The 22745-nt window shown below is 31.7% G+C and overlaps 2 protein-coding genes across 2 annotated transcripts in view; one reads left to right on the top strand and one right to left on the bottom strand.

Annotated features, from left to right (window-relative positions):
- The window catches only part of LOC113395738 (angiotensin-converting enzyme), a 169363-nt gene that overhangs the window by 39717 nt on the left and 106901 nt on the right, over positions 1-22745 (bottom strand). The window lies entirely within an intron of this gene.
- On the top strand, positions 8978-14026 carry LOC113395711 (skin secretory protein xP2-like). The gene is made up of 2 exons (XM_026633387.2): positions 8978-9138; positions 12704-14026. Exons 1-2 carry the CDS (start codon positions 9130-9132, stop codon positions 13781-13783), a joined length of 1089 nt encoding a protein of 362 aa, XP_026489172.1. The 5' UTR covers positions 8978-9129; the 3' UTR covers positions 13784-14026.

Here is a 22745-nt window from a genome sequence, read left to right as displayed (position 1 = left end):
GAGGTAAACTCAAAGAGGTTGTTACTCTGTTATATATCCTTTACCTTATGATATGTCAAGGATACGGAATTGGTAAGTGTAATGACTTAACTGGTTATGGGTATGGCGAAGTAGTAGTGCGTTAAAAAAATGCCATTTTGTTACATGACCTTTTTAATTCATCTTTCCAACTTTAATAACAAACCAATCCTAAAGTGATCATGTACTCTAATAATAACATTGGATACATAATGTTGTTCATGTAAAACTATTATAAATCTTCCTGATTGAGTAAGTGCAAGTAGTACTGTATTTTTTTTGAGAAAGTTTTTTTTACCCCCTGTGCCCTGAATAACCATAGCTGTTCGACTATAATATGTGTGTAATATTCGTTTTCCAAACATCGTCATGTCGATTGCAGAAGCCAGCACGAGTTGCTTACATGGATAAAAATCCCAGTAAAGCCGTTGCGTATAACACCAGACAATTAGAGCGAGGGAGTATATATGGAATAGTTTATTATTATTTTTATTTAATCGTTAGGAATCAGGTCGTCAATTTAACAGTCAATTTGTTTTAAATAACAAAAAAGTTTGGATTTTGAGTATGAATACCCTCTTGTTTACAAGGTCTACCGATGCCCACCAGAGAACTTAACTAGTAACTAACAGAGTATTATCGCTTTACAAGATTATCGTCGTTTTACAATCTGCTAAAAAGTCTTGTGCAAATTCTAGCATTGAACACTTTTGGGATGAAAATCATTTATAGTTTTAGGTGGTCGAGCCAAAGCCCTGTGTCCTCAGACTTTGAACCAATTGACTTAATAAGTTTTTCTCGGAACATTTCCAGGAGTAAAATTGGTAATGTCCAAGAATATAATTCAGAAACTCCAAGTCTGCAGTGAAAAATGCTAGCCAAACACTATAAGTTAAGCCAGGAAGAGACAATGTTCTTTTCTATGATACAGAATGCGTAAATGCAAAATCATTTTAAATTTCTAAAAGTCATATAACAACTCATTAATTTGTTCTGATATTTTATTCATGTAATATTTATAAGATTACATCCATACATCTTGTTTCGTAATTTTATTTTAATTTAATTAGAAGCTACTTTCTTATGCGTTCGGATCAGCTAGTTCACTCCAGAAACTTAATTTGCAAATTGTAGACACTACATCAATACATAACTCTTACTTAGAGTTAATTCAATAAAATTTAAAATTTTATTTAAAAAACAAGACAAATTTTATTTAATCTGTATTACGAAATTCAGTTTATTTATATTTATTATGCTGTAACGAACACCAAAAATGTATGCAAAATTTTAGCTCTATCTGTCTTGCGGAACAGGTTCATACTTCAATTGCAAGATAAGACCCATTTGTATATACTAATAGGTCAAATGTTTCGTGTAAAATGTTATTATTTAATTTTAATTATCAAAAACGCTCTAAATTTAAAATATCAAATCCATTTTTTTGCAATTTTTATTGTCGCTGGAAAAACGCAACTTCTGGTATGATTTTGATAACCAGCCTACAGTTAAATTAAATTGAATGTGAGATATAAAACCGAACTCTGTTGGCATGCGTCATTGAAGAGAATAATTACCATAATGAGAGGAGCCAACGATCCATAAAACATATTAACATTTGTCGGTTCTTGACATTTCATTTTCGAATTCGTCGATGAGATCCTATTTATCAAGAGACTAGCATATAAATATAACTTGTTACTGTCACATAGGTTGTCTATCACAATACATATAATTGAAAGTTCAATAAGCTAATTACAGCAGCCGAAGATATAAACCAATAAATATAAAGTCGTCTAAACTATTAATTATAGCTATATTTAAACATATTCAGCTTATCGCTTAATAAAATAGAATGTGGTGTTAAGAAATTAACACAGAGGTGAGGAGTTTGGTCTTGACCTAGCTGTAATCATTTAAAAGTTAATTTCCGCAGTGAAATCTTCACATGATTAATACAACCATTGAAGTGCAGACTTCAGACAAGTTATGTTTATTATTTTTTTACATATTTTTTTTTATTAAGGTGGACGGACAAATGTGCCAACTGATGGTGGTAGATATTGGCACCGTTAGAAGGAACTAAGTTGTTATGCCCTTTGTTCTTGTAGTTACACTGGCTCACTCACACTTTATACCGGAACACAATAATGCAAAGTATTTCTGCATCGCGGTATAATATGTGATGAGTGGGTGGTACCTCCCAGACAGGCTTGCGCAAAGCCCTAGCATCAAGTGAATCTACTCGTGAATGTAACAATAACGTAGAATTATTGAAGTCTTAATAATATTAATAAGTGTACCATTATTGTGTTTTATTACATTGTACATCTATTTTTTTCTATAAGTTACTTTTTTATTTTTATTATAAAATTTCAATACAAAATAAATTTAACATTATATTTATAATAACAATATGATTCGATAATCTGAAAACTTATTCTGAATGCACTTTAATATATTTTATTGTTGTCTTGTCTGATGTCTATTCTTGTTCTTTCTTTCGAAACTAACGAAAACGATATTATTACTACGACACGAATGAAATTAAACGATTCATATAATTGAGGACACGTTTATTTGTTAGATTTATTAATAATGATGTAAATGTAACCTTGAACTGGTTACGAAATTGACATCAGGTTATTGAACTATTTTTTTTTTGAGTAATTTTGTTTATTTTTTATTTAATTAATTATTGGATTAATTTAGAGTATTACTTTTTATATTTATAAACCACAAGAACAACAACCAGAAGACACAAGTAAAAACAACAAAACAAAATTCTTCATTAATTGCAGCGTCACCTGCGGGGTTCAGTTAAAACCATCCAGAACAGTTAAAAAGGAGTTCAGGTATACACAAGATTTCTCTTTTGTTAAATTAAATGTATCTTTAGAAAATTAGGGCTTTAAAAATCCTGTATTGATGAAAGCTATAAATCAGCAAAGGGCACATATTTTTAACTTCAGACTGTCAGCCTGTCCTGTGTGTAAGTGTTCTCAATATAGTCTATATCTTGTAGTTAAAATGTACATACACTATGACAAATCCAAATAAACGTCACTGGACAAGTTATTTAGTGGCATCGTCACTTGGTATTTGTAAGAGTCTAGGTAGGCATCATCAACTCATCATATATTTTATCACCAAACACCTATCCATAGTATTGTTATGTTCCGATATAAAGAATACGTGAGACTGTCGAACTACAGGTATACTACATATATACTACAGGTATACCACTTTAGTCCCAATGTTGATGACGTATTGATATAAAGGATGGTAAAAAATTTGCAGTGCTTTTATTGTATATGAGCGCTGTTGACCACTTAAAATGGCATATTTGCCAGTCTGCTTACATATAAAAAATAAAATAATTGTATCTTGAATGTGGACCATGAAACACACGGAACAGTATTCGTTACTTCTGAATAACCTTTAGATTAATTCGTATAGTAAATCTCAAAACTTTCGTAGTTAAAAATACTATTGGCATTTAAACAAAGTAAACGTTCAAATACGAAACAAGTAATAAAAATACACCAAGGCTGCGCAATTAACTTGAACTTGGGCGAAAACCTTTCGAAATATTGATGTAGGCGTAGAAATAAAAAAAACGTTAAGTCCATTGTTAGTTAACACTCTTTGTATGGTCGTTTTATTATTAGGTAACAAAGAAATAGATACTGCAAAGCTGATGTTTTTACCTTTTTTTTACTGTGCTTTAGGAATATTAATATCAATCCTACATAAAATGACTTTTTCATACAAGAATAGTTGAAGATTGTACGTTTGGATGGTTGATCATTTATTTACTCATATCGGCTAAATGGAATTTGGTGACATTTGTCATAGAACCAGCTTATACCCTGACTGATCTCATAGGGTGCCTAATATCTACCACTCACGGTGGGGTGAAGCCTCGGACATAATAATGACTACAATTTAAATTAGTACACTTACTCGGGGTCATAATTCGTATATCTAATAACGCATTGTTCCTATTAACCAGAAGCTGGTTTCAAGGGTGATGGAATTGTATCAGGATGGAATTGTAATTGTTGGTCCGGCTCTCTATCTCTGTATGTGTGTCTCTTATCGAAGTTTTTTTTTATTTTTAAAAGTTAACAAATATTCGTTGTAATTTAATTTACTTATTGTAGGGCTTTGCGCTGACAGATCTGGGTGTATATCGCCTATTCGAAGTTATTAATTTAGAGGGGTGTGTAAGCTGGAGTAACACGTATATGAAGAATATAAAATCTATGTTCCCAAGGTTGTTGGTACGTTGACGATATAAACATAACATAATCAGCCTGTAAATTTCCCACTGCTGGGCTAATGCCTCCTCTCCCGTTGAGGAGAAGGTATGAGCATATTCCACCACGCTGCTCCAATGCGGGTTGGTGGAATACACATGTGGCAGAATTTCGTTGAAATTAGACACATGCAGGTTTCCTCACGATGTTTTCCTTCACCGCCGAGCACGAGATGAATTATAAACAAATTAAGCACATGTAAATTCAGTGGTGCCTGCCTGGGTTTGAACCCGAAATCATCGGTTAAGATGCACGCGTTCTAACCATTGGGCCATCTCGGCTCATATTGGGCCATCTCGGCTCATATCGGGCCATCTCGGCTCGTTGACAATATGCGGGATAGTTAATGTTTCTTACTTAGCTAGCTTAGTGGTTATGCTGTGGTGTCATCAGGGTAAGAAGTCGTTCATCTTTCTTATGGTGCCAGTGTTTATAGGCAAATGTAATGTATAATATCCTAAATTATATTTAACAAGCAAAACACCTTTACTAAAATATACTTCATTTCCTTAAATACTTTAATTGCGAACTAGATTTTAACATACATCTAATGCATACTTATTATATTCAGTTCTGAAATTCAACCTTGTTTCTTATCAAGATTAACCACGAGATCAATCGCTCTTAATACGAAAAAAATATCTTAATTAGACACATGGAATCTAAACGTAAAAGGTTCAAATCCTGGTAAAAAAAATAAGAGTTAATAGTTTAAAAGAAAGTATTGTTTGTGTTAAGACTGAATTCCAATCATGTTTTAAATGGTCCAACAAGGCAATTCAACCAAGAAAGTTGGCATCTGTATTAATCAGCTAACCCCTGACTGACTCATCAAGTGATCTCCAAAACTGTAGGTCTTGGTGGACTTGAAATTTACCTAGATACTCCTATCGCAACGTAGACGATTGATAAGAAAGGATTTTAGGGAAGCAAGTGGAATTTTGAATGCATTTTACCCATACGAAGTCGGAGCGGGAAATTAGTTTAAAAAGTATAATTCAATATATCGGATGATTATTATTTTGTGTAACGTCAAGTTAATTACAAAATTTAAAATGTTAAGTCATTAATATAAATATATAAATTAAGTAAAAAATTTAGTATTTTTTCTATCCTCAAATTTACAGTAAATATTATCGTCGTTTTTTGACCAACTGAGAAACGCTAGTTATTATGAATGCCTTACTTCATTTTAATAATAACAGAAAAAAGCTATTGAACCAAAGTACATAAGATTATAATACACTAGTCGACTAATGTCATAAACTTATTTTTATAATTTGTTAGTTTTTACCTATTATTAAACATTCGAAATTCAATTTTTTTTTTAAGTCAATTAATGATTACGACTGAATCATTTTTTATCGAAGTCTTACTATTTGACAACAAAGCAAAAAAGATTAATCATCTTTGTAATTGTAATTAAATAGATAAATAATTGTTGTATTATTAAGAATTAGTGTTTTCGTCCACGGGTTCGATTACCATTCAGGGTATTTTTTACAGAAACAGCAGTTTGGTGTTATTATATTTAAACTTCAGCCAAATTAGTGTTGTACGTGGGTCGATAAATAGAAATTAATTTTAAAATAACAATAATAATCTTACGTTTTAATTTCACTCTCTATATCGACATCGTATGTTCATTATAAGTCCATTGCACCCATTTAGGGCCAGAAGAGTTCAAGGTCAGTGAACCGGTCAGGTCTCAGGTTTGATTCGCATTGAGAGCACCTTTCCAATGTAATGGGAACTCGGTCACATGCAACATACGTAATAAACTCAAGCGTGTAGCATCTTTATCAGTAAAAGTGACTCTTATACCTATTAAAATAAAAGCCATATTAGAATCATAATATTGACTGTTTAATGTGTTATAATGTTGCTAAATTTGTTATAGTATTTTAACTAGGTTTGTTCATGATATGTAATTTTTTTTGTTTGGTAATTTATTATTTGACATTTTTTGTTTATGGCATTTTTATTTTTATAAAATAGATGGACGGGTAAAGATTAACCATTCTTTACATCGTCAATTCGCCCATAACCTTAATTTGTGTTTGTTATGTTACACTGGCTCACTAACTTAAAGGCAGCATACTTGTTGGTGATACTACCCATATAATTTTTTCCTGATCCAAAGTGTTACTTAGCTGGGGTTTATTATTATTATTCGATCAGGAGAAATTTATGCGTTCCCAACGTTCAACGATATTTGACGTTAAATATAGTCTAGGTTTTCTAACCACACCGAGTCATGTAATTACGTAGTACGGTCTACGTCACGGAATAATCATAATTTCTAGTTCACCTTACTTTTAATTACCGTATTTAATCTGTATCTTATATCTCTGTTACCTGACAAAGATACAGCTTATAACACGTAATTAATGAATATTCAACGAGTTAATTATTGACCATTTAAAGACAGTACACAATAAACTAATGTGTTAAAGAATTCTACGCATCCGTTTTTCCATATTAATATTTTTTAATACATTTAAAGCGAGCTCAATGTTCGATGATTTTTGAGTCCTCAAGCGAGATAACAATCACACGGAAACGTGATTGGTCGAATCGAAAATTGAAAATCGAACTGACGTTGTGAAATGATTCGGAATTCAGAACTTATTCACGAGAAATAGTCGTTTTAATATGGGTGTATTTGTGTTTATAATTTGCGAGTGTGTGGGAATGACATAGACGATTAAATGTCTGTATGAATAAGTTACTTGATCTTTATACGATCGTGGGTAAATAAAACATAACATACATAATCAGCCTGTAAATTTCCCACTGCTGGGCTAAGGCCTCCTCTCCCATTGAGGAGAAGGTATGGAGCATATTCCACCACGCTGCTCCAATGCGGGTTGGTGGAATACACATGTGGCAGAATTTCGTTGAAATTAGACACATGCAGGTTTCCTCACGATGTTTTCCTTCACCGCCGAGCACGAGATGAATTATAAACAAATTAAGCACATGTAAATTCAGTGGTGCCTGCCTGGGTTTGAACCCGAAATCATCGGTTAAAATGCACGCGTTCTAACCACTGGGCCATCTCGGCTCATTTATCGTGGGTAACAGTCAATTTATTGATATTTTGGTTAATAAGTGAAAGCAACGAAACTATGTTAAAAAAAATCTATAAACTATATAGGTAGCAATTTTATTTCTGACATAATATGTACATAGATACATCTGTGACAGATGTTTATGTGATAAATATTTCCTTACGAGGTTTTCCTTTACCACCGATTACGAGATGAATTATAAATACAATTAAAGCAAATGAAGATTAATCATAGTCACCTTCTTCTTGCCCATCTCTCAACATGACGTATCTTAACTATAAAAATGTTTTACTTTTCAGTTCATGTCAGGATATATTTTCCGACATCCTTTTACATTTTTACCTCATAATACTTATATTTCTTATAAGAAATTAAAACTTACAGACGATTTCGTAACGATTCAAAGCATGGTAGTTATGTTAATTAAAATATCGTCATTATAATAACATATTCGACCTTGGCAGTTATTTAAATCAAAATCGTCGTTATATTTATGTTATCTTTATTGAACTTATATTTTAGTGCATTCTCGTATTAATGATAATAATTATTCTTAAAGTATGATTTTGCGTTTCCAAAGAAGTCTAGGTTAATTTAAGGAGTTCTGTTCACGTTTTAATTTGATATTAAAAACACTAAAAAGTCCAAAGTAGAAAAAACTAAGTTAACCCACCGTCGCGCCATTTGTATAGTTTCAATTTAATAATTGTTTTTATTTCCATTTAAACCAAGTTCAAGCGGTTCGGAGTGCCGAACCAAATTACATCAAAATTGGCTCAGTGGTTTACTCATGTAGTGTAACAGACATGACATACAGATGATTTTCTCAAATAATACCTAATAATATTTTTTATATTATAAAGATTATGTTTGATGATTGAATATTTATTGAAATTTTATCATATTATACTTGCGTAACGCGAATCAAAAATAAATCGATTACGCCATTAGTATTTATATTTAGTCTAAATATATAAAAAACAACAAAAAACAAATGCCTACTAATATAGAGGATGCAAGCCAATTAATTTTGCATCCTTTATGCCAACAAACTTCATATAACTACAAAATATTGCCATAATCCTACAACCATATCGAAAGGTGGATCCTTTGCTATGTCTATACTAAAAAAAACCTACCTAACGCAGAAACAAAAAACATCTTCAAAAAATCCTCCGCGATATGTGAAACAAAATAAAAAAATACTGTGAATTACAAAGATCTACTAAAATTACTTCACGAGACTAAGTAGGCATCTTTCATAACAATTACAATAAGAGTAATTCAAAAGCCGTAACGTTTTTAAGACACTGAGTAACATACTTTTATTCGTTGTAGTTAAAATAAAATATATTTATAATTAAAATACAACAAATGCAATATTATTAATGCGTCCAACGTAAATATTCTAATTGAGTTTAATCATACATTATAAAACATCCAAATTCCAAAATACCGCACACTGGTCGAAAACGCATTTAAGAGAGAAAAAATAATATTTATATTTTTTTAATAAACGAACGCACGGCGCGTCTATCCCCCGCATGTCGATCGAACGTACAAGTACGAAGGACTCTCGTAGCAAAACTCGCTCGGTCCCAACATTTAGAGGGGCTAGCGAAAGTTCTACCAAATAAACAACTATAAAAACACAAGGCACCGTCAGTTTTGCATCCAGTCCGATTCCCGACTCCAACCACCTTTCAAGAGGCATAATGAAGACGGTGAGTGAAGTCATTAAAGTAATTATAAGTGTTAGTGAGTGCAGTGAAGTGACTTCAAAAAAGTGTATCTCAAATCCGTGTCTCCCGAGCCGATCAGTGTTGTGTATCAATGAGTTTTTTAATATGAAACTCGTCACGGTGTGCGATCTAAACGGGATATGACACACTTTTTTGAAGTCAACACGCAATACATAATGCCGATCATTGCGGATTAGATAAACATCTGTTTCGTTACCGCAGTCATTGTCAAGCCTTATATGCGATTAAAATTGCAGTCATTAGAGTTTCAACGTCCAATTATAAACGTTTCATAAATCTTAAGAAGTTAAATGATTAAATTAATCGGAGTTATTTGTAAAAAATACTTATCATTTCATAATATTTAGCTAAATATTTTATTCAATATATTATTTCTTAAACGACGATCTAATTGAATTTAATCTGAAATCAAGTATAAATAATAAAACGCAATAGTTTCCGTTTCGTTCAAATCACGTTCGCCTAACTATCATACTCGGATATAATGCATTCGTAAAATATTTTAAGTATTATTTTTTAATTAAAATAATTAATCAAGCATTTTATTTATTATCAAATATAAAAACTATTTTGAGGGCCAATCATGTAAAACACGATTAATTTTAATGTTAAGAAAAAAATGTATATTTTTTTTTCTTTCACTTATCAACGATACAAATATTCATTCGCATTCCATTAGTTATGCAAAAAGAGTCTAACGAATAAGGAGGATGTAATGTATTAAATAAACGCATAGAAATTTAATTTAAACAATGCGTTACTTTGCCTATTGCATCACAATGCTTTTTCTTCATTGATTAAGACAGGTTTGGCGCGAACTAGGAAGAGAGACCATGAAACCTAGGTATTAAGTTGCTATAGGCTATCTTGTTACTTATGTAACACAATTACGGGATAAACAGATCTAAACTGACACATTACATAAAATCGTATCGTAAATACCTAAGTCACTATAACTTACCCGTAACGAGGACAAAAAAATATATGATCTTGTTAAATAATGTTTTATATTAACGTTATGGATAAAATATTATTGGGTTATGTAAAATGCTTATTGATTTATTTAGATCAATAAGCTGTTTAAATTAATATAAAATTATTATGTATTATTATTTGAATTGTTGTTCAAATATATGAATATATATAGCTAAGTTAATTGCAACAAAGAATAGATTAAAAAAACTCTAGATACTAAACTCTAGACAGTTTAACTAAGTTTTCTAATGAGTCCTGCTAAAACAAAATAAAGCTAAAATATTGTGTGTGTCTTAAAAAATAATGATTTGTTTATCCACAAAAGTCTTACCGATCAAACTATTAATTCTTAAATTGATAGCTTGTTTCTGTTTCAAATTAACCTATAATAATTGTCGCTACTTGAGAAAATTATACCTTACACAATGTCCTGTATCGACTGGTTTTCGTAAACCTTATGCTATAAGGTTATATTTAAATATTTGCATTTTCTTACATTCATATTTTGTACGTTCTATGTTATTAGTGTTAGAGTAAGTTAGATCTGTTTTATAATATCTAGGCAGAATAAATACGCTTCAAATAAATTTACCGTATTAATAAAGAAAACTTAAAGACTTAAACGCAGTTTATGAAAAAACATCTAGTATCTATCTAATCTAGTCGTAGATTTAAATTAAATACTAATTTTTACTAATCATTATTTTATTAAAAAACACGAATCGTCGCACAAGAAATACTTATAGATCACTTACGTTTAACTATTTACTGGAAAAAAGGTTAATTATGTTGTCAGTATTTGAAATTCATTCAATGCGAATGCTATATTACAAAACGTCTCATTTATTTGTATCCTGTATAACCTGGCTCACCTTAAAAGGCGTCTAAGACCGGTCGATCTCGTTTGATGCTTGGCGTCTATAAAAAAAACTCCTCAAACACGTCAGAATTAGATAAGAGCTAGTACGTATGATTTAATCCATCAATATATATTAATTAGTTTCATTATTATTATGTATATAAATATTATAAAATAATATTATTTCTGAAAATTGAATCAAACAATAAAAAAAAATTGTTTGATTCGTACAAAGAGTCAAGGCTTCCCCTTACATATCTAAGTGGTAGTGTAACATTTCTCACAATAATAAGCACAAATGAACCAACAGAGTTCGGAATTAACCTTACAATCCATCTATTGTATGGTGGGACGTTGTTGCGAAAGACTCCTATATTTTCCCATATGCAATAACAAATTAACGCGTACTATTTATTTAGACTTCGAATTGCTTAAGTTCATAAAGCATATACAAGTTAAAAAAATAAAAATAAATCGTTATTAATATATAATAACTTTTTATTCAATTAAATCATACATTCTTTTTATATAAGAGTACTTGAAATAAACTTTTTGTTGCGGTTAATAGTGTTTAAATTATATTCGACAGTAACAATTGCAATAACATTTAAATCAATAAATGGTATAAGAATTTAAAAGGCAACTTATAACCAGTATAGTAAGCATAAATGTTTATTATATTAACTTTTTTTATTGCGACTTGAAGACCAAAGTTATTTTCTATACAGCCTATTTGTATTTTGATCAAAAAATATTAATTAGTGAGTAGAATAATTTATTGATACTAGCAACATTTTCGTATTTAAAGTAATGAGGTTGGTCAATAAAAATGTGATGTTTTTCTCATATTCCGTTATTGCATAAGAGTTCAATTGTAATTTTTTTAAGTGTTTACTACTTGACATTCTGTCAGATGACACGAACGCAATCGATTTCGTAATAGCCGACTGATATTTTTACCGTTTTTATATCATTTTCACTATATTGACGATAAAACTTACATATTTACGTGAACGTCGAAGTACTATTAAAAGCGAATACTTCATAAGTTATATATAATATAGATATAATAATCATTTGTGAATGATTGAATTTGTTATTGTCGGACTAAATTCAGTATTGTGATATATGAACAAATTATTCAAATATCAAGTATTTCGATAGATTAATTTTAGTGACAGACTATCTCATATCTTCTGGATTAGTAAAGATTGCATTCAATTTTGTCATAAGTGTCACTTTTGTTTCAACAGTGGGGCAATCATATTCGTCTTCATGTTTGTTTTACATAATGAATAAATCTAGGCTAAGTTATTCGATTCAAATTTCGTTAAACACATTTGTACAGCTAAATTAAAATTTAAAATGTCTTTTATCCGTATTAATAATATATTTTTTCTGCAGTCATGAAGTCAAATATACCATTCAATGATCAGTTCCGCAAAAATAAACCAAATATTTTTTTTTGTCTCAAAATGTTTAATGCTAGTAGCAATTCCGTGTCGCTGTTGACATAATGACACTCTTGCTGGTTCGACATGATTGATCGCTTCCATAGCATTATTTGCATAAATGTCACGACAAATATGCACACGCGAGGACGCATTTTCATCATCGTGTGTATCGGAAAACATGCGCAATTTTAACTAATTGATATTGTGACACGCTAATATTTTTTTTTATTATTCGCAGATCTGTTTAGTTTTTCTGCTGGTAGCAGCAGTAGCTGCCAGCGAGAAGAAATCTACAGAACAAAAGGCTGAGGGCCTCGAGAAAAAGTTGGACAAACGTGGTCTCCTGAACTTAGGATATGGATATGGCATCAGTGGTCTCGACGTCGGCTATATTGGTAGCGGTCATGGTCACGGAGGCGCTTACAACTTGGTCGACGAAGGATCTCTAGCTCACTCTGGCTACGGAATCGACCTTGGTGGTCGCACCGATGTCACCAGAACTATCACACTCGTCAAAGGAGTTCCATACGCCGTACCAGTCGACAGGCCCGTACCTTACCCCGTTGAGAAGCACGTGCCATACCCCGTCAAGGTACCCGTACCCCAACCCTACGAGGTCGTCAAACATGTCCCTTATCCCGTTAAAGAATACGTCAAAGTTCCCGTACACGTACCAGCTCCGTACCCAGTAGAGAAGAAAGTGCCCTACCCAGTCCACGTGCCCGTCGACAGGCCTTACCCCGTCAAAGTGTTGGTGCCCCAACCTTACCCAGTAGAGAAGCACGTTCCTTACCCCGTCAAGGTGCCCGTACCTCAGCCCTACCCCGTTGAGAAACACGTGCCATACCCCGTTGAAGTTAAGGTACCCGTTCCCCAGCCCTACCCAGTCATTAAGCACGTCGGTGTGCCCGTAAAGGTTCCCGTTGACAGGCCTTACCCCGTACATGTACCAGCTCCATACCCCGTCGAAAAGCCAGTGCCCGTTGCTGTGCCAGTCGAGAAGCCCGTCGCTTACCCCGTACATGTACCAGTAGACAGGCCTTACCCCGTCCATGTCGACAGACCCGTGGCTGTGCCCGTCAAGGTGCCCGTGCCAGAGCCCTACCCAGTATACAAGCACGTCCCCGTTGAAGTAGAGAGGCCCGTGCCCGTCCCAGTCAAGGTGCCCGTCGACAGGCCCTACCCCGTGCATATTGAGAAGCACATTCCCATCCCAGTAGAGAAGCCCTACCCAGTACCAGTTAAGTACCCAGTCTTCGTCAACGAGCACGATCACAACAGCCACTTGAGTTTCGGAGGCTCCTACTACGAGCACTAAGTAAATTAAGTTAGTTTCATAGTTCATCATCCGTTATCGTCACCAGCTCTATTTATATCTCGCCTCTCTCGGCCGGGACACAGCAAAATTTTCTTTTGACTATTTAAACTGTCCTTCTATGAGATTTCATGTCATATAAGTGTACAGAAGGTACAGGGGTACGTGTACGATGTGATGCAAATGTTACCATTAATAGGTTAAGTCGACTGTAATATACGAAATAAATAAAAATAAGATAATAAAGCGATTCGTTTTATTTTTAATATAAACTAAATATAACCGAAACAAAAAACTTTTTGAGGCTATATTGAGCACAATAAGATTTACCGTAACACAAAGAAAGGTTCGATGTTTTTTGACCAGGAAGCAAGACAGAGGTCACGTTATATAGAGTCGTGGAAGTAAGGTGTTAACAACCTTGGGTGGGCTGTGTGGTATTTTAAAATGCGCTTAAAAGAAACTAGTAGAAATTAAATTCAATAATTTGATCAAGTGCTAGTCGGACTAGTGCTTGAAGGGTTCCTTAACAATCTTTTTGAGAATTTTGATACCGGGATACGTTATGTGCATTCTATATAAATTTAAATGACCTAACTCTTACTATTATTGATAGACAGACGACGCTAAGGTTTTACCCTATGGGTACCCTATACTATAATTATAAGATTTGCACAGATACAGAACAAAGCTATACTATTAATATAAAATTAATAATGATCAATCGTTTTAATAGAGTAGTTGCAAATATAATAATCAACTAAATGACTCTTATAATATTTAATTTGAACGTTTTGATAACGACATTTAATAACCCTGTGATTTCCCCGGGTAGCCTGTCATGTGCCTTTGATGTAAAACGTCACTTTTTGTTGCATTTTCTATTATGTAAAAAAGTTTTTAATTTTTATGATTATTTTCAGTATACACGTCAGTATACAATATTTGTAGGATATTATGAAAAAAATGTTTTCAATGGCAGTAATTGGTACAAATACAAACCGTTCTTGACAATTTAGTATGCAGAAATATTAATTATGTTATCATTAATATTTAAGTTTTATTAATATTGATTTTATGTTTATATTTCAAATTTTATAGTATAACAATTATAATATAGTTAGTTAATTGTCATATTATGTTCGCTCGTAAATCTATAATAGTATTCAAAGATTTTATATAAATATGTTTACTTAAATCATTTGAACATAATTTGAATTTTGTAATTATTTAAACTTCTTATGAAAAACATGATAATGAAATTCAAGCTTGTCATATCAATAGTTAAAAATTAGAGCGGTTAAAAAAATGAGCTTTAAAACGTTAAACCTAGTTTTAAACGCTCCGTATTTTCTGTATGTATACTTAAGTTTTATGTGTATTTGTTTAGTACTTTTATCAGTTGTGTAAGACGAAATATTAAGTTTCCAAATCAAATCAAATTACTTTATTCAATATAGAATCATTACACTTACTAATCGATTGTCAAATTAAACACCAACAATTCGGAAAAAAATTACCTTGACCTGAGAAGAACAGGCAGTGGTAGCCCAGCGGATTATTGTCGACAATTTGTGATAGCGGTTGTGATATTTCAATTATTGATTAGATATGTAAATGAAATACTGTTAATATTGTTATACTGTGCATATTATATATTAATAAACTAAATCTCACCACTGAGCAATTGAGTAATACACAGATATAGTATTTAACTTATATATTATGTTTTAAAAGAGATTTATTTTACAGGAATAATTTTAAGGGTTTTTTGTGTCTTGTTAATGAGGTATTAAAACCAAGAATCATAATTATATATTAATTTTATACACCCGAGTTAATGTTACCGTCCCTACCCCTTTATTAAGAATGAAGATAAAGATAATTTATCAATGTAATTGCATTATAATTATAGACAAACATTACAAGTCGTGTTACAATATAGTGGAATTATGCTTTAATTAAATACTATTTGATAAATGAACAATTTGTAACTATGGTAGACCTCACACAAGTAGGGCATATCGTGAGCGTAATACTACTGTTTAGGTTCGTTTATATCCACAGATTTGTCATATGTTTAAGTAAAATACTAATAATTGTTTAGTTCCGTATATATCAATCGACTTATCACAAGTCCAAGGTGCGTTTATATCGACCGTTTTATAACTCTAATTTATGTAAATAATCTAATCCTTTTAAAACCTCTGATGATAATATCGACGGATTTATTAATTTAAATTTAAAAATCATTTCAATTTTCGAATTCGTTTATTAATAATGTACGAATTATTTTTATAACATATGATTAATAAATAATTGATTTCGACAATTCATTTTTAATAATAAATAAAAATATATATTATATAGTATCCGACGATGTAAAAATGTTCGAAGTACGTTCTTATTGAATCACCCAGACGTACTTACATTACTGCAAAACAATGACCATATTGTCCTATTGTGTTTGATCCCACACGAAATACTATCGTGTATAAATATGGACAAAAAGATAGTGATATAAAAAAAATAATTAAGACCCTAAGGTCATGAACATTACGAAGCGGAATATTTCAAAAATTTTATTTACATTTTTTTTACATTTAACGTTATATTTTAATTAGGATTTTTAGTATCAAGCTCTATCAGTCATCATATATTCCGAACAGTAATACTAAATATTGTTGTGTTCCGGTTTGAAGGGCGAGAAAACCAGTGTAGCTATGCAAGCAAATAACATCTTAGTTTTCAAGATTAGGTGAGCATTAAGGATGTAAGGTATGGTTCATATTTCTTACAGTACTGATGTCTGTATGCACCAGTAACCATCAGGTGGTATACAAAATTCATAACAGTTTGAGTTTATAAACTAGTACGATTGGACTTATATTAAACTTACAATTTCATACTCAAGTAGTTTCCATACATTGACTCGTTGGTTTAGTAGCTAAGATTCCGACGTCGCAAGTTCAAATCCCGTATTTGTAGGACATCATTATAAATTCAAATATATTTGCTTGATAAAATTACGACCGTTCAAATGTTCCTCGGAGTTAGAACATGGACGATGTATATATTCTTTTTTTTATTTCTCTCACCTGATGGAAAGTGACTACCACCGCCCATGGACATCTGCAACACCGGGGGGCTTGCAGGTGCGTTGCCGGCCTTTCAGGAAAGAGTACGCTCTTTTCTTGAAGGTTCCCAAGTTGTATCGGTTCGGAAAAACCGTCGGCGAAAGCTGGTTCCACAGAGTGGTTGTGCGAGACAGAAAATGTATTTTTTGTATATTATTGTATATCGATTATTTATTTTGAATATCACTTATTAAAGCTTTTGGTGTATTTAAGTATTAATACTCTTCTTTTGTATTATTATTGAATTACAAATGATATCTAAATCAACCGTTCATGAATTCCTTCGTCAATCCTGGGTTAATTTTCAGGTCATGGTTACCATAAAACGCATTGTGATCAGAACTGAAGGAACTGCAAAAATTGATTATTACACACCGGGACAGGTGAAACTTAATAAGCGCTAGTGGAAAAATAAATTCAAACAAAAAAAGAACGAAATCTATTTTTAAAATTTTAAACAATTTTTTTTCTCTATTTTGTCTTATCTAGTTGAGGGCAAAATATTCAGCCGATGTTACATGTTCTATTGTTTGATAGAAACCGTGAGTTTAATCTATTAGACAGTTGCGCCATCTATTTTAATGATGCGTTAACTGCTTTATAGCGTATAACCATGTGTGATGTGAAAGTATTGTTTATTGCAGTTTTGATAATGACCGACAGAGGGCTACACGTTACCACTGGCAATGAAATTAATTTGATTGCGATATTCTAGAGAATCTATCTATATATCTGCGTGTTGATAGATATATGACACGAGTAGATCCCCTCACAATGTTTTCCTTTAACACTCAACACAAGATAAATTATAAACACAAATTAAAAAAAAAAACCAGGGTTTGAACTCGGAATAAGTGGTTCAGCTTCACGTCTTCTAACCTGGTTCAACGAGGACCATGGTCGTTAATAAATATACATAAATGGGCGAGAAAAGTAATTTTTTTTTTACGACGTGACTGTATTTTTAGATGTTGAAAAAGAGTAACTACTGATTTTCTTGCCGGTTCTTCTCGGTAGAATCTACATTCCGAACCGGTGGTAGCTTTACTTTAAATAGTTTGTTGATTTTGTAGTACAAATGGGCCATCTGAAGGGAAATAGGCATCACTCCCATATACATGCGTAAGAAATTTCAACCATTCCTCACAACACCATTGGTTGGCGTCGACATAACATCCTTGTGCCTGTAGTAACACTGGCTTCACTTCTTAAATAATTGTATTAAAACAGAAATAAAAACCAAGGAACATTCGTACAAACTCATAATAATAATTTACATAATCGTTTAGAGATTGGCATATATACTTATATAAAAAAAGTATGATTGTTTCGCTTGTTACGGTTTCATAAGCTAATTAAATATTACCTCAACTTTACATGCGTTGGATATGAATTTTACACGAGACAAATTTATGGAGTCTTCCTAAATTGCCAGTCGATTCTTATCGAAGAAAATGTGTGATTATATATTATATTTTAATTTATTTATATTTTATGGCTCCACATAATTAATTATATACAGTTTATATTCAATCAAATCAAAATATATTATATTCAAGTAAGCTTTTACAAGCACTCTTGAATCATAACAGAATTTTATACAACGTAAAACCGGTGGTACTTTTACGGTTCGGAATGCACTATCGAGAAGAACTGGCAAGAAACTCAGTAGTTATTCTTTTCCGACATTTGAAATAAAAGTAATATATTTACTATAACTATTATTAAATATCTAAATATAATTTTATTCAGATTATAATAAATATATATTTATGACATTCTATTCAAACAATGCAAGCAAAACAAATATTTAATCAATAATATATACAGTGATTAATCAATTTGTATGCCTTGATGTACATACGACCTTATTATAATAATAAAATAGTAAAAATATATGAAAAAAATCAAAGAAAAACTTGCTTAAATATTTGCAACAAATGTTGCCACAGGTGATAATAATTTATCATATTTCAGAAGTTAAATTATAACCTAGTATGTAGAGTCGCTTTACCACGGATCTTGCTTCATAGAGATTAATGAATTAACGTTGGTGGATTGATGTTATTGAATAACAATCGCCTCTTTTTATTAATTCCAAGCCAGACTATTTATCTACGATAATGATGTATATTTTAATAAAAATACAACCGAATTTTCAACAAATATCTGTTAAAGGTAAGTAAGGATTTATCTTGCAACAGAGCAACGTCCAGAGATAGAGTATAATATTTATTTACGTCGCATTTCAAAGTAATAAAAATACTGATCGCCATTAATTTTTACTTATAAAAAACTTATCGCGAATGAGAATCAAACCCGCCACCGAGCGCAGAAGCATTTTACAGTGACCAGAGATCAAACCAGTCCAGACGCTATCAAGATCAGAAACGAAATTGTTAATTATGTGGAACAAATAGTGTTCTTAAAAACTTAAATAATAATCAGTCTTTACAAACAACGCATTACACAAGTAATAACATCACAGTTGAGTGAGGAGATAGAAATTAGAATGTTGTAACAGTTACTCAACGGACAATTCGAGAGAAAAAAAAAATAGAGATGTTAGATTATACTTCTTTTTATCTGTGTAAATACATACTCCACCTTTTATTTTGTGGGAGGGCTTTATACAATTTATTTTGGTAAATAAACACTCATAATGTATTTAGCAATACTTGTTATGTTCCGGTTTGAAGGGGAATGAACCAGTGTAGCTACAGTGGATGTTCGCAAGGGATGTTCTAGTTCCCAAGGTTGGTGGCGCATTGACGATGGAAGACTTGGTTTTCTCATAGCGCTAATGTCTATGGGCGGTGGTGACCACTAACCATCAGGTGGCCCAATTGTTTGTTTTAGATCCGCATTGATAGTGAGATGAACATCACATGTTTTTTCACTTTACGTTTCATCTTACAAATGATTAAAGGGGATCTGTAGGGCTATTCCGTAACAAGAAACTCGAATCTCATCGCAGAACACAATTGTGAAATGTTATTTGAAAAAAAATTATTCTTACAGAATTCACTCAGAGAACAGAGAACTCCTGTTACTCGACTGCATAGAGTCAGTAACTCTTTTGTGGAGCAATGTATACGCTTCTACAACAGGATCCCAGAAAGCGTTCGAAATGCTTCTATTGCCAAGTTTAAAAAAAATGTTAAGGAACACTTGTGTGCGAAAGGTTACTATACAATTAGTGAGTTTATGTTTGATAGCACACCTTGGGAATGAAACGATCGCCTCCTGGCTGTTTCTATTCATATACAATTATGTATGTAATTAATTTGACAAAAAAAAAAAGACTCGCTGAGTTACTTTCGCCGGTTCTTCTCAAGTCAGGGTGTTCCTTTTTCCGAACCGGTGGTAGTGTTTAATTTGACCATCAATAAGTAAGTGTAATGCTTCTATATTGAATAAAGGAATTTGAGTTTGAATTTGAGTTTGAATCACACTGCTGATATGCGATTCTGTAAGAATTCAATTCGTATCTCACTTGTGAAATGTTGACAACTTTTTTTTTTTGATTACGGCTTTTATTTGAACAACCGACTTAAGATTATACTTAATTTTGATAAGTTTTTCCTATAAATTTTATAATCATTATTATGTATAGTTTTTCAATTAAATTAAATTCAATTCTTAGTTTAATGGCTTTTAGTTGAGCCGGTATAGTTTGTCATCACAAGTTTTATTAGACAACTATTATTTGACAAATGACAAGAAATAATAAATATGAATATTGCTTGTCTAATATGAATACCGCCGTATTATTTATATTTAAATATATAGGTATAAGGAACAACTAACTAAAGTTTTACACGTAACTGCAGTCGTCACACAGTACAACTAAAAAACAAATAAAACCTTTTTTAGCCCATATACATTGGCGCTGTAAGATGTAATGCACCTTGGGATCCCTTGTGCCTATGTTACACTGGCTCACTCATCCTTCAACCGAGAACACAACAATACAAAGTATAGCTGTTTGGCGGTAAAATATATGATGAGTGGGTACCACCAAGTAATCTGATGGACGCTTTTTTATTACACAACGTTTAAGCAATATCCGCTCAAACGGCGTCCTTTCATATCATTACAAAGATGAACAACTTATTAAACTCGTTTTGAAGTTCCAAATTTATATATCATCGTTGCGTAACTTGCACAATTATAATTGGGTATGTTTTGATATAAATTTATTTTACCGTAACACTTTTGTTACAGTTTCTCAAAAATTTACTCAAAAATATATAATAGTAGATGAAAATTTGGCTTTATATATGGTATATGGCTTATATATGATAAGTAAAGTTTTATATATATTATAAAAGTTGTAATTATTAAACATCTATATTTTTTATTTAGGTGGTGTAACTAACAATAATCATTTTTACACAGCATTCTGAACGCACCCGTAAACGTCAAACATGGCCGCCCATTGAACTGTCATGTTATTGAATTTCAAGGATTTAATATCGAAATATATCTATAATACGAATTTTGTGAATATATGTTGTCGGCTAAAAATCATAATTTTTTTGCGATCTATAATTGTGGATAGGTTTCGATCGAATCTATTAATTAATAATTCAAATCAAAATTCAGTTACCTCATAATTAAAATAATCTTTTATCTTTACCTACATAATGAAATTAAAAATATATATTTGTTTTAAAGATAACCTATGTATAACTATTATATAATATAATAATTATATGGAGCTGTGTAAAATACGAATTTCCAGGTCCCATAGAAGAAATGACAAGAAAACATATTTATAAATAACACCTATGCAATATAAATACAAAATATTAAAAAAAAAAATGTTGTTATTAACAAATTCTTTATTAAAATTATGATTCTTTGCGAGACGAAAGTTCAGGCTCAACGGTAGCAATTATTAATTAAAATATTCTAAGTGATGACCTTATCATTCTGTAAAACGGAATAAGACGCACATCTTACCGACTCATATTTTTTTATTCTTTACTATCTGTACACTGGCTGGTACCCTTCACGGTAAAATGCAATATGATTGCCTTGTATCTTATCAGGGACAAATGGACTTGCTCATACCCCCCACTTAATGATATAATAATAATGATTATAACATAAGTATAAACCGCTGTGTCAAGGACAAAAAAATCGTATTCTATGAAATTAATATAATTATATATATATAAATGTATGTATGTATATTTGTTACAATTGCCCTAATCAGCGGCATTGATTTTATTGAAATATATTTTTATTGTACTTTTAAGGTCTGGGTGGTTCGTACTTAGTACTCGGTAGGTAGTGTTGTTTATAAAAAAATAGTTTATTTTTTTTTATTAATTCATGACATATTAATTATAAAAACATTTTATGATAAAATTCGTAAGAAATCGGGGCGGACATCCAGTTGAAATATATATTAAAACTCCTTATTATATCGTGACGTTATTATCACAAATAGCGTCAAGTGAAACTAAGTACCCGCGTAAGTACAAATACTATTATAATATCATTATGAAAGTAACAAACGTTGGTCCGCTTAAACATTCATTTGTATGTAAATTGCATATCAAGATTGTATGTTTGATGCAATCGGAACGAATCCATTGCCTTAAACGTTATTACGATAATAAACACCTTATATAGCGGTGGCCAGTTTAATATGTATAAATGTAACGTATAACATGTTCGCTAAAAATGCTTGCCCTGATATTAAAATTAAAAATAATAAAATATATTTTATGAAACAGGCAATGTTTTTTTTTAATAAGAGTCTGTACTACTTTGTAGTATATCGCAAGCCCCTTACGTTGCTGAGGCACCACCAG

This window comes from Vanessa tameamea, chromosome 7 (genome assembly GCF_037043105.1).
Source record: "Vanessa tameamea isolate UH-Manoa-2023 chromosome 7, ilVanTame1 primary haplotype, whole genome shotgun sequence".
NCBI lineage: Eukaryota > Metazoa > Arthropoda > Insecta > Lepidoptera > Nymphalidae > Vanessa > Vanessa tameamea.
Note: the sequence above shows the minus strand (reverse complement) of the source record. Positions and strands in the feature narration are given on the sequence as shown.